This window comes from Sardina pilchardus, chromosome 1, assembly GCF_963854185.1.
Source record: "Sardina pilchardus chromosome 1, fSarPil1.1, whole genome shotgun sequence".
Classification (NCBI taxonomy): domain Eukaryota; kingdom Metazoa; phylum Chordata; class Actinopteri; order Clupeiformes; family Clupeidae; genus Sardina; species Sardina pilchardus.
The window spans coordinates 18159596-18172559 of record NC_084994.1 but is presented as its reverse complement, the minus strand read 5'-3'; the positions used below and the strand labels follow the sequence as shown (position 1 = coordinate 18172559).

The window sequence follows — 12964 nt, the reverse complement described above, 5'->3', positions numbered from 1 at the left end:
GGAACCATGCACTTTAGAAAAATGTAATAATATAACATTCAGCTTTTGGCCTAAGAAAGTCAGAAATATTTGGTTAAAAGAAGCCTATGGGATTAATTTATGGTTGTCAATTATAGCTTATTGCCAGCTGAGTTTTCCATAGGCTAGGCCAACAAAAATGGAAGGAAAACCCTATATTTTTAAAAAAAAAAAACAGCAAACAAAGAGAACATCTAAATCTTATTTATACATGTGCAGGCCACTGGGTAGGTTTGTAAACCCAAGTCATCTCACAGTTGTGACAATTTACATGTATTTGCCAAGTTCTTGATTGATTTGTCAAAAAGATTTTTTTCAACTTTAGACATTGCAATGCTTACAATGACCACCACCAAGTAGATGACAACATATTCTAAACTCGTCATGTTGTGTATCATCCAACAGCATCAGAGCCCCATCACCACCCCCACCTCTTCATCTGCCATCACCTCCTCCCCTTCCTCCCCCTCCCTTCTGCTCCTCCTCAAACAGAGCAGAAGTCGCTGCCTGAGTCGCTGTACCAGGAAATGGCTCTACTTGCCTCCAGAAACAGCAGTCAGTTATGTCAGGACTGTGGATGGGATGAATAATGCAGGACTGCAGAAAGGCATGTCTTTGATATGATGTGGCATTCAAAGTGTTAAAATACCCACCATTCTCGAGAATCAACTGCAAGATTTGTAAATCACACACACAGACACACACACAGACACACACACACAGTCACAGACACAGACACAGACACAGACACAGACACAGACACAGACACAGACACACACACAGACACAGACACAGACACAGACACACACACACACACACACACACACACACACACACACAAACACACACACACACACACACACACAGACACACACACACACACACACACACACACACACACACACACACACACACACACACATAGAAACATGAGAGATGTGTTTATAGAGTCCAACAGACCCAGAGTGGTATTCTTCAGTGCGTAATGCCCACTTCCTGTCCACAGCCACGCCTAAGCACGGCCATATTGGAGCGATATGAAGATGATTTATAGTAACTGCACAATCGATGTTGAGCATGTCCAAATGTATAAGTAAATGAGCCTTACATGTTTCAGTCGTGATAGGTGTGTAGATTTGAACAAACTTCTTTTCTGTTCAAGAGCAGCTAGACGACCTCTTAAGCACCAGCTAGCAGAATACTGGACTGGTCTTACTATATGTCACAGTGGTGTCCCATCTTCCTCATTTCTCATTTTGAACATATTCAACGTCTCTGCAGTTACTGTAGATCATTGGCCTGCCCATGCTGCCTTCTGTGCAATTGTATGCAGCAGGCGATGACGACGTCTACTGTAAGTGACAAACCGAAGTGTTCTTCTTTTCCGGAGAAGACAGGACACCATTCAAGATCAGCTAGACAAAGTAAATACACTGTAATTATTCTCTTTTTTTCGCAGATTTTCTATTTATCTAAATCACATACATATTAGCACAGCTTATTTATTATTTGCTGCATTAAACTGATTGTGTGACAGTGCTCACACATGCTTGCACTGAATGCAGTGCTGGAGATGCATCTCGTTCACTTTTCATTGGCGTCAGCCGTTGCTGAAGTGTATTGAAATTCTGTTACGTTGCTTTGCTCCCGTTTCCTCTGTTAAAAAGTTGAGAAATGTTTAACTTTTGCTGCACCAATGGACAGCAATGCAAGGCACCGGTCAATTAAATTATGGTTAGATAAAGGCATACATTATATTAATACACACCAAATGTTGGGAAAACCCACTGGCATGCAGTAACACAAGATATTAGGGTTAATAAATGTTTGCATTTCACAGCTAACTGGCCCAATGATGTCACAAAGATCGCATTTTCTGTCCCTGCGCATTTTGATCATGATTCCAAGTAAGTAGCAACTTCCTGTCAATGTCTGACATTGGGAGTTTCAGTTATTTCTGGTAAAATCATGTCAGCAATATTGTTTTTTTGTTGTTGTTGCTTTTAGTGCTAAGTTCAGATGGTCAACGATTTAGAGAGAGACAAACTTCCTCCTTTTTCAACTTTATAAAAGCGGCTTATCTTGTGTTATGCTGTGTCCTATCAATGATGGAGCCAGTGTGGACCAACGGCCATTTTAAATGACAGACAGAGAGAAAGACTATGGCAGGCTATGTTGAGTTTGATGAGCATATAAAATGGATGCAGAATTTGCACTGAGTGAACAGTTATTTTGGTGATTGTGTGTGTGTGTGTGTGTGTGTGTGTGTGTGTGCGTGCACATGTGTGGCTGTGCATGCATGCCTGTCTGTATCTGTGTACGTGCCTATAGTCTATGTTTTATATCAATGGAATAGGAGAATACAAATAGTCAATTTGTCCTAGTATTACTAGGCTACTGTATTGTCCTTTGAGGCCTCAAAATCTTAATATGTACTAATAACACTGTCAATCAAAACGGGGTCCACCCACATTAACAGTTCCTCCAATCATCATGCAGAAATCCATTGTCCAGCCCACTGCCCCACTCTCAGAGAGGCTGTTTTGTTTTGTTTTTTTGTGCATGGATCTGTTAAAAGTGCCAATATCTTATATGATTATTGTTTTATTTGGATTGGTTGTAATTGCTTACTAACCTCATCTCTGCCACCTATCTGCTCTCTGCTGCAGTTTCTATGGTGACTGTGGGCACAGCCTCAGATGAGCCCTGTGTGTTCCCCTTCCACTATAATGGCAATGCATATAGTGACTGTACCACTAAGGACGAATCAGCTCTTTGGTGCGCCACCACCCAGAACTATGTTAGGGGTAAATGGCGGAACTGTAAAGGTGAGTGAGAGATATGTCTGTATGTGGACAGAAGGGTCGTTCCATGTAAAATCATCACACTTTTGGACCACATCGGCACTGATTTGAATGAAACTTGGATTGCTCATTCAAACATATAAGAAAGCCATAAAACTGAATTTGCATATGTTTTGGGTCAATATTGGGTAAATATTACCAGGGATTTAACCAAAGGAAGTTTGAATACATTGGGCAACATTATAATAAAAAATAAAACAAACAACTACAGACAAACTAAGTGGAGGCAGTCTGGTCCCCAAACAAAAATGAAACTTTGTGGAAATTATCTGAAAGGAATACTGAAGGGAGGGGTGAGCAACTATTGGGGTAAGAGTGATTATTAGTCCTTGATGGGTTAGAGTGGTTGGTCCTTGATGGATTAGAGTGGTTGGTCCTTGGTTAACAAAATATAATAATTTAGAACATTTTATGTTTTTCAAGGGGGAGGAACTTTTGTGAATACATTTAAATGTAAAGCAAACATAGAAAGACAACATTTTAAAAAACATCTTTTTCTGTCATTTTAGAGGAGCTTTCCTTGAACTCTTCATTTCTCTGGTGTGAATGTGTGTCTGTATTAGCCATCAGGGATGGGACCAATGTAGATTCTAAATGGCAAAAAGAAAAACAACATTCAAGTTTTAGACAAATTTACTGAAGCATCAATTAACACATGTAGTCTGATAACAATTCATTTATATGGTATGGTACAAGTATATGGTTACAGCATGACATTGCCACAAGCTATTTCTTTAGCATCTCCAATATGCATTATGTCTAAATTAGAATGTTACTTTAAAGTATGCAGCAAGACTTACATGGTGACACAATAAAAATGTCAAGTGTTCAAGTATCTGTCCATTAGGGAATTTAAAGGAACCATATGTGGCGATTCTGGCCAAAACTGGTACTGCAATCACGTTCAAAACACTGTAGACCAGTGTAAACCACAGCTGTGGTAACTAGAGCAGAGCTGGCAACCCGGATGCTGAAACACGACTGACTTCATGATTAGTAGATAGGTAGACGGTGGTGCATCAGGCCAAAACACAACATGTAAACATCAACATCAGTTGACGGCAGCAACTTCAATTTTTAAAATGACAATATTCTGGCCGGACTACTGTTATCAGTGATACACGTTTTTGAAATAAGCATGATTTCTTAATGTCTAGTGACATACAGTATCAGGGCCATTTTATGATTAATTGAAATACATTTCTAACATACGGTTCCTTTAAGCACGCCATGCCTAATTCACTGTTTCATATCTGATTTGTGTTGCAGGCGGTCCAGAGTGGAGTGTTACATACAGCCATACACACATCTGTGCTCTGGAGGGATCATCAGTCACCATGTCCTGCTCTTACACCTACCCGAGCTATCTTACAGTTGAAGAAGTGTTTTGGACAAACAAAGACACAGTTCATTCTGATTTATCAGCACATGTAATTTACGAGCAAAGGGTCACAATGGACAGTAAAAATAAACAAAGGGAGTGTTTTCTGAACATGATTCACCTAACCAAAGCAGATGGACAGTATCAGTATTACTGTAGAATTATTACCAATGTAGACAAACAAAAAATGACAGGCACACCAGGAATTTCTTTGAAAATAACTGGTAAATAAACACAAGCTGGATCTATATGATAATATTAATAATGATACTTTTTGTCAAATTACTTACATCCACATATGAAAAATATATATATACTGTATTCATACTTTTCCTAGATCTGCAGATTGTTTCATCTAGCCAAGAAAGAGTGACTGAGGGTAATCGTGTGGCTCTCACCTGCAAAACCACCTGCAATCTACCCGACAGCCCTTCATTCATCTGGAGTAAAGATGGACGTCCCGTAGAAGAGAAGCAGATCATCTACAACCAGCTGCAGCTCCACCCAGTCAGCTATAAAGATGAGGGCAGCTACACCTGTGCTGTTAGAGGACATGAGGGTCTCCCATCTCCACCCATGAAGATGAAAGTCATGTGTGAGTATAGGTCATCACACCAAAAGCAAAGTTTCTATTTTTAAGGATCCAAGAAGAGAAGCTGCCGTACTACTATTACTGAATATCAGCTGGGTGATTCTATAATTTAGGGTACACTGCATGTCCACTGATGTTAAATATACTTAGACAATCAAATTTCTTCAAACAAATAACATTTTGTTTGTATACTTGCTTCATGAAATAACATCACAGACAATATGTGAAATATATTCTTCATTTTGCTTAAAATGTGTCATTATAGCCCTAAATGTACAGTTTTGTCCATGTCCGATTTCAATGTGAGAAAGTTGAGGGTCCAAAAACATCCATTAAAACCATTGAAATAAATACATTATTTGTGCAGTCTTTTTCAAAAGTCTTAATATTAAAGGAAATAATTTTAAATACTTAAAATAATATAATTTATTCATGTCCACAAAATGTTGGTCAACTATGTTACAAACAAAACCTCCCCCGGTAACTCAAAAATGGTTTGTCCCAAGACCATGTGACCAGCACAATGTGATGTCATTTTCCTCTGCGGCGGTCATTTCAAACACACCATGGCGAGTCTCCTCTCAGTTTTTTGAATATTTGATGTTGAAAAGCATATTGTCAACGAGCGTATTATTAACCATCAACTATGTTATGTACATTATCATGACTAAAAAAGTTTTATTCATTATAATTCCATTTTGTGTGGAATTCTTCCATTAACCTGCTCTAAAAAATGACATGTGGTTAGCTAGGCTAGGTCCACCATTTCTGTTATGGGGAAGAAATATGGAAATTGTCAACTAAGCTACAGTCAACTAAGTTACGGTGAGCTCTATTTTTCAACTAAGTTACACCGGAGCTCAACTATCTGTCAACTAAGTTACATCAGTGATCTATGGAATATTGTGATAATTAATTGTTTCTATGTCATTTATATCGACTGGACCTTTAAATATACACACATTTTATATAGATATATTATTTTACTTAACTCATTTCAGATTTTTGAATACAAAAAGGATGATTTTACGTCACAAGTCTTTGTGAAATGAAAGTTTTGCTAGTGTGCATTTCAATGCATTCTCTGTGGAATTATGTATATTGTTTAATAATCTAGCATTTAAAATAAGAGGTTTTCACCAAAAGGAACTTTGGTAATTAAATTCTGCATGAATAAAATGTTGTCCATGGTTAAGAATACTGTATGTCCAGTCAACTAGGTTATGGTGTCAACCGTGTGATTTTCATTGTCACCTAGGTTACACTTTGATTTTTAACGTTAAAACAGCCAATATTGATGTTTCTTACATTTTTAAGCATTCTACTTATTTGAATAGGTTGGACTTTACTAAAACATATTTTTTAATGATGAAAGATGGCTTTAATGGAGATTTATGATGAAAAATATCCGCGTCCATAAGGACGGTTATACATGCATTGCATATTCATCTTTAAAAAAAGGTTGGTTCTAAAAATAATTTTAAATAACTATTGTATGTGTTGCAGAAATAGACTCAAGAACCTTCTAAATTGCATTTCATTTCAAGTGCAAGACTGAATTTAATGTTTTTTGTAACACCCTGTTTGTCCGTAACATAGTTGACCAACTCTGAAGTTTTTTTTATTTAAAAAACTCAAAAACAGTTAATGTTTAAGCTCTGCAGATAACAGATATGTAACACTGAATTAATATACTATATTGAGACATTTAATGTTCCACTGAGAAAGGACAGCGCTATTGTGCTTTTTTGCTGACATGGAATGTACCCTGAATTAGAGAATGACCCAGCCATTGTAACCAACAGCCATGTACACCTGTGCTGTTAGAGGACCTGGGGATCCATCATTGCCAAGTTACAGACTTTGAGTCATGTGTTAGTAAACTAAGGTTAAAAAAACAAGATAAAATATGCAGGTTTCTGTTTTTAGCGATCTAAAAAGCCTGATTTTGACCACATTCACTAATTGAACAGTATATTGTGATCAAATGCCTGGTCCATTGTTCAAAGGAGATGTTCCTGTGTTTCTTTTTATGATGTGACATCTTAAGTTGATGGTAAGCAAAGTTGTGCTATTTGATTATGGTGTAATAGTGTAACTGTTTGCAATTTGTACCAAGATTTTCCAAAGAACACAGCAATTGTGTCTGCTCCATCTGGTAAAATAACTGAGGGAGATAATGTGACTCTGACCTGCATGAGTGAAGCTGACCCACCAGTACACACATACACCTGGATCAAGAAGAGCGGAGCTGTAGAACTGGAGTCAGGAAAGGAGAACACACTCACCTTCAGCAAGATCCGTATTCGGGACAGTGGAGAGTACGTCTGTCGAGCAGCCAATATGATTGGTCAACAGGACTCTCCTGCTGTGTTAATCAAGGTCTTGTGTGAGTGATTTCATATACAGTATCAACATAATTGATTGTCTGTCCAGGTTTTAAGTGAGTATTACTCTAACTCCACATGATTGGGAGGGTAGTTATTTAGGCAATTTGGCACAAATCGATATGGTGTTGGTAAGGATGCTGTCACAACTGTTTTTCAGCTGTAGGCCCCACAACCACCATGATTGTTTTTGTACAATGGATCTACAGCCAACCATTTGAGTTTATTATTAGTAGCAGTATTATTATTATTATTATTATTATTTTAATCAGTTATTCATTTTTCTATTGTTTATTAGTCTGGGAATCCAATGATTTATTTGTATTTATCAAGATTCTTATGAGACCAAAATATTAACAGGGTACCCCCAGGATTGTTAACCTAAATTTAAGACTTTTTAAGACCTTTTTAATACCATTTCAAGTGAAATTTAATACATTTGTCGCACCCATCAGAGAAGATAAAATCATATCGAACACCAGATTAAACCTCAAATAATAACTACATTTGAGTGTTTGACATAACAAAATAAGAGTTTACAAGATAATGCAGGTACACCTTTTCGAAGATCAATAACTTGTATTTCTAAAGAATATGGAACTGAAATTGGAAGACATTTTTAAATATCCACAATAAATGAGCAAAACAAACCAAAAACAAAAAATACAATGGACTCTGTTGGCCCAGTTCACAAATTAAAACGTGACATAGGGCGTGTAGAGTGACAGTAGTCTAGTTGTTAAGCCTTATGCACGGGACGAAATGTCATCATACAGCTGTAGCTGATAAATTACGCAGTCAACTAAACATTTGAAACGTGCGCAAAATGGCATGAACCCACGTAAAACACAAATTGAAGCCATAAATTGGTCATCGGATAATCCTGCAAAGCCTTTTCATAGGCATGCTACGTTTATGAATAACGTTGATTATGAACACATTTCTTCACAGCTGAGAATTTGCTAGCTTACGCAGAGACATTTTAAACGGAGCTGCTGGCTGTGCTGACTTGCTGCCAAGTGCTGACTTGCGCGTCTTTTAGATGGTGAACAAATGTAGCATGATTTTCTGAACTCGGCATTATCACTTATTTTACCCCCATAACTGTCGACGACTGAAAATAAAATGTGATAGCTACAACAGAAAGCCTATTCAGTGTGCTTAGGCTAATCGCCATAGCCTCGTCTAGCCGCGAAAAAGACGAGGAAATTAGCAGAGTGCTGGGAAAACCACACTGTTTGAGCGTGCACCACAACGCAGCTTCACCTTTATCATGGACACGGAGAATTTAGTTCACGTTACGCTACAAGTCTAGTGATAATTTGACTAAGTTATGACTTGTCTAGTGATCATTTCTTTTGAAAATTAAGACCTCCGTTGAAAAATTTAAGATTTGGAAGATGAAATTTAATACTTTCAAGGCCTTAATTCTGGAAACTTAAATTCAATACCTTTTTAATACTTTTAAGACTCCGCGGGTACCCTGATTAACTCTGACCCATTTTTTGACATACAAGAGGGAAGCCTACTGACCCTCACCTGCATGAGTGAAGCTGACCCATCACATACTGTTCCCTATGTCCTCTTCTCTAGATCCTCCAAAAAACACAACAGTTGTGTCTGTTCCATCTGGTGAAATAACAGAGGGAAGTAATGTGACTCTGACCTGCATGAGTGAAGCTGACCCACCAGTACTCACATACACCTGGATCAAGAAGAGTGGAGCTGCAGAACTGGAGTCAGGAGAGGAGAACACACTCACCTTCAGCAGGATCCGTTCTGAGGACAGTGGAGAGTATCTCTGTCGAGCTGCCAATAGGATAGGTCATCATGACTCTCCTGGTGTAACTGTTGAGGTTTTAAGTGAGTGATTCTATAAATCAATGATCGTATTATCTCTGTTGAGCAGCCAGTAAGATTGATTAACAGGACCCTCCTGATGTCTCTGATGAGGGTGTTATATGAGTTCAAAAGCACATTTAAAGCATGAAGTTCTTAGTGTTTATATTAGATATTGTTGTCAATTTGAGTCTCAATTTGAGGCTAATCTCAATTCATCATTTTCATTGTTGCTCTGCCAATCACAGCTATGGCCCATGACCAGACCATAATGATAGCAGTTCTGGTTGGAGTGGCGGTCTGTGGAATTGTGGTTTTGCTCTGTGTCATTTGGAGATTTAGGTGAGATCAGATGAGAGAGCATATATAAACTCTAAACTTTTTCACAGGTACTGTAGGCAATGCAGAGGGATTCTCACAACATCCTCTTTATATGTTTTTTTTGTCCATAGGCAAAGTACAATTGTGGCAACAAACACTAAAAGGACATCAAGTGAAGACAAACAGGTGACATGACTTCGCCCGGCATTTTTGGCAATATGTCCAGTGTAACATGAACATGGTCATGATGTGAAAAGCTAGACTGAGTGAACCCTGGCTGATGCAGGCACATTTGGATTTCGCCCGGCAGCTCAGACTGGAAATTTGCACATTTATCTCCCCTGCTTCCTATCCACAACCTTTGGCTCCAATCACAAACTAGTTTATCCAAAAGATGCACCGGATCGTTGGTCTGATTGCTTGAAGGATTATCAAAGCGTACGGAGTCATTTGAACGATGCTAATAGAGCTCGACAGTCCCGCCCATCCTCCGAGAGAGCATGTCTCTTGAGCAGTAGAAATAAAGCGCAGACTCCCCATAATAATGTTCAATCTTAAAAAAGATCGAGCTTAGTATGGTGATAGCCAGGCTAGTAAAAAGCAGCTAATCACACATGTTTTCTTCACTGTTATAGGATGATGATGTTTTGCACTCCAACATCGACTTCACGAAGCCTAGGCAGGACAGAGCTGCAGGTCCCAACAGTGTTGAAGCTGCAGGAGGAGCAGAGGATGATGTTCACTACTCCACCATCCAGCCCCACAGCCCCACACAGACTGCAGGAGCTCAGGTGGGCGATGCCCTATATGCCAGTGTCCAGCCCAAACGCTCCAGACAGACTGCAGGAACTCAGGAGGATGATGATGTTCAGTATGCCAGTGTCCAGTTCAAAAAGCCAGGTGGTGTCAAAGGGTATGTACTGTACTGGATCTTATTTATCAATGTCATCACATGCTTTTTCTTCTCTCAGTGTGGTTAATACAAACATTGGCTAATCAATGTATAGTTTGCCTTTGTATAGTTTTTATAATACTTTGGAGAAAAATGTATTTGATTTAGCTTTTCGGAAAATTAATAATTTATTTATTATGTTTTCCTTACTTAACCTGTATTTTTCATGCCTCCTATTCCACTTTTCTTCACGTTTCATACATGTTTCTCTATGGGCCCAAGTTCAAGAATGCAATCTCTCTGTGGTAATGGGAACTCACACAGAGTGGGCAGAGCCAGGCTGAATTCAATTAATAAAACATTTGGTTAAAGCCGACCAATAGCAGTGTTGAGCAATATACCTTTAGTGATGGACTGGCCATCTGGAATTTGGGCAACTGACAAAAGGGCCTCCCGTCAATCAGGCTGCTTGGAGTAGGTTATCATCACTGATGAAAATATCACTGTCATAGAGCATTGGGATTTCAGTCTTGTGGTGTAGCCTATTCCACATCCAAATGAAAGTAAGCCTTTATAATTTACACATAGGGTTATCTCTTCTGCAGCCTTCAATGGAGATATGCTAATCAAAATGTGTCACCAATCAGTGTAGCTAACCTAATGAACTAAACGTCATGTTTTTACTTTGTTACCCATCGTCAGACCCATGTCACTGCTGGTGGCGTTAGCGATGAGTGTAGCCATGAATTTTGATGTATGCATCAATGTTTTTGTTAAACAGAACAGACCCCGAAGCCGCCGCCACGCGCCGCCATTTGCGCCATTTAGAATTTCAGCCGCCGCCAGCCAATAATTTTTGTAAGCCAAATTGAGCCGCTATCTGATAAACTTTGGCTGAGCCAAACTTAGACTTGGACTTGTTGCATCTAAAAACAATTATATCACATAGAGGGTACGAAAAATAAACGATACACAAGGTTTTCCCACTGTATTCACCACATCAGTCTTGTGCTCGTTGCTACGATACACAGGACTCAGTGAGTTGACGGCCAATTAAAAGTCCACGTTCTCTGCAATGTTTTTGCTTTCTCGCGCTGAGATGAAATGGGGGAAAGAAGCCAACGGTAGCCTTATTTTGATCTCGCTTTTCATATACTTTCCTAATTCCTACGAAGTTCTACTCGGACTTGAAAATCTTCAGGGCCCGGTTGCACAAACATCAAAACCAAAGATTGATGATATGAAACGTATTTTGGAGCGGACAGATTTACAGCATGCGATATTACTGCGACTGCAGCATTTCACCATCTCCAGAAATTGCTGCGCTAGTTCACAATGCATGCTTCAGTCTACATTGAAGTGAAATGTGCAGAGCTTTGTTAAAAATGATATAATAACATTGTGTATTGAGATCTAGTACAACATAGGCATCTGTAGGCATGAAGAGGCAACTTAAGCCATTATCAGCCATTAAAAATTTGGCGGCTGCAGCAGCCATTTAGGTTTTGGCTGAGCCGGCTAGCCAGCCAATAACTTCATCAGCCAGCCGTTATTCTCAAAACAAATGGCTTCGGGGTCTAAAACGGAAGGCATATAAAGTAAGTAAGTATAAACATATTTGTTTATATGGATTTGGATCATGGATAGTAAATTGCATATCAAATAGTTGCAAACTGTCTGCTGGGAGGTGATTCTCAAACTTGGGCCCTATTCTTTAACTTGTTTGCTGTTACGCTAACCTCTGTGACTGTGCTCATGTTTCCCTGCAGTTCTCTTGACCAGCCAGAGGGGGAGCTAGCTGTGATCTACTGCAGTGTTCATAAGAGGGTATAACATAAACTAAACAGCCATTAGCAAACATGTAAAAGTCAGTATATTAAACTTGTGTAGTGCTGAAAGACTATATGCCTGCTATTTGTTTTTAACATGTATATTTTTTCTTATTTCCATGCATGTTAGATATATACACTGTATTCATCTTTTAAGATGTTTTATGTTTCAGTTTTTTGTTTTTAGTTTATGACTGTTATGCATATTTGTCTTCTAATCTCATGCATGTTTTGTGAATTCAGTCAAACATATCATGTCCCTCTTTCTGTCCATTCAGTGTTAAGTGCAAAAACTACAAGAAACTCTACTTTGTACAGATGTTGTAAATGAAACCAAAATCAACACTGCCCTGCCTTAGTAGGTTTCCGATTTCATGGGCAGCACAGTCACAATGTTATTATGCTTTAGGATTTCTAGAAAATAAGGACTTAACCTTCAGAGTGAATCTGAACATGCTTTACTTACATTTTATGTAGCAGACAGGGCTGTACTTCTATTTTCTCTGTCTCAACCCAGGCTGTTTTCACATCCCATGTTAAGTACATGACCTGCAATCGCAAGTGTGTGTTGTATGTCATTCATTTCTAAGACATAATATGCACATTTGAATGTAATATTTATAAATATGAATATGTCATCCCTATCTAAGAAATGTGAAGGCAATAAATGTTCATACATATCCGTGTAAAATACATGGATCTCATAATTAACTGCAGCTTTGTTGTAATATACTCCACCTCCTGAACACTCACTACATCTCCTGCCCCGAGTCCTCCACCATCCTCTCCACCCCCCTCCATGCCAGACTGGACAGGGTTAATATTTACCTACCTGTTGTGC

At 38.7% G+C, this 12964-nt stretch overlaps 2 protein-coding genes across 2 annotated transcripts; both read left to right on the top strand.

Moving 5' to 3' along the window:
* Nucleotides 1-4358: 4358 nt before the first annotated feature.
* On the top strand, nt 4359-7252 carry LOC134076884 (B-cell receptor CD22-like). The gene is made up of 3 exons (XM_062532169.1): nt 4359-4487; nt 4601-4858; nt 6975-7252. Exons 1-3 carry the CDS (start codon nt 4376-4378, stop codon nt 7250-7252), a joined length of 648 nt encoding a protein of 215 aa, XP_062388153.1. The 5' UTR covers nt 4359-4375.
* A 1516-nt stretch (nt 7253-8768) lies between these two features.
* LOC134083686 (vascular cell adhesion protein 1-like) lies at nt 8769-9615 on the top strand. The gene is made up of 3 exons (XM_062539823.1): nt 8769-9105; nt 9330-9423; nt 9534-9615. The coding sequence occupies exons 1-3, from the start codon at nt 8820-8822 to the stop codon at nt 9595-9597; spliced, it is 444 nt and encodes a 147-aa protein (XP_062395807.1). The 5' UTR covers nt 8769-8819; the 3' UTR covers nt 9598-9615.
* Nucleotides 9616-12964: the final 3349 nt, after the last annotated feature.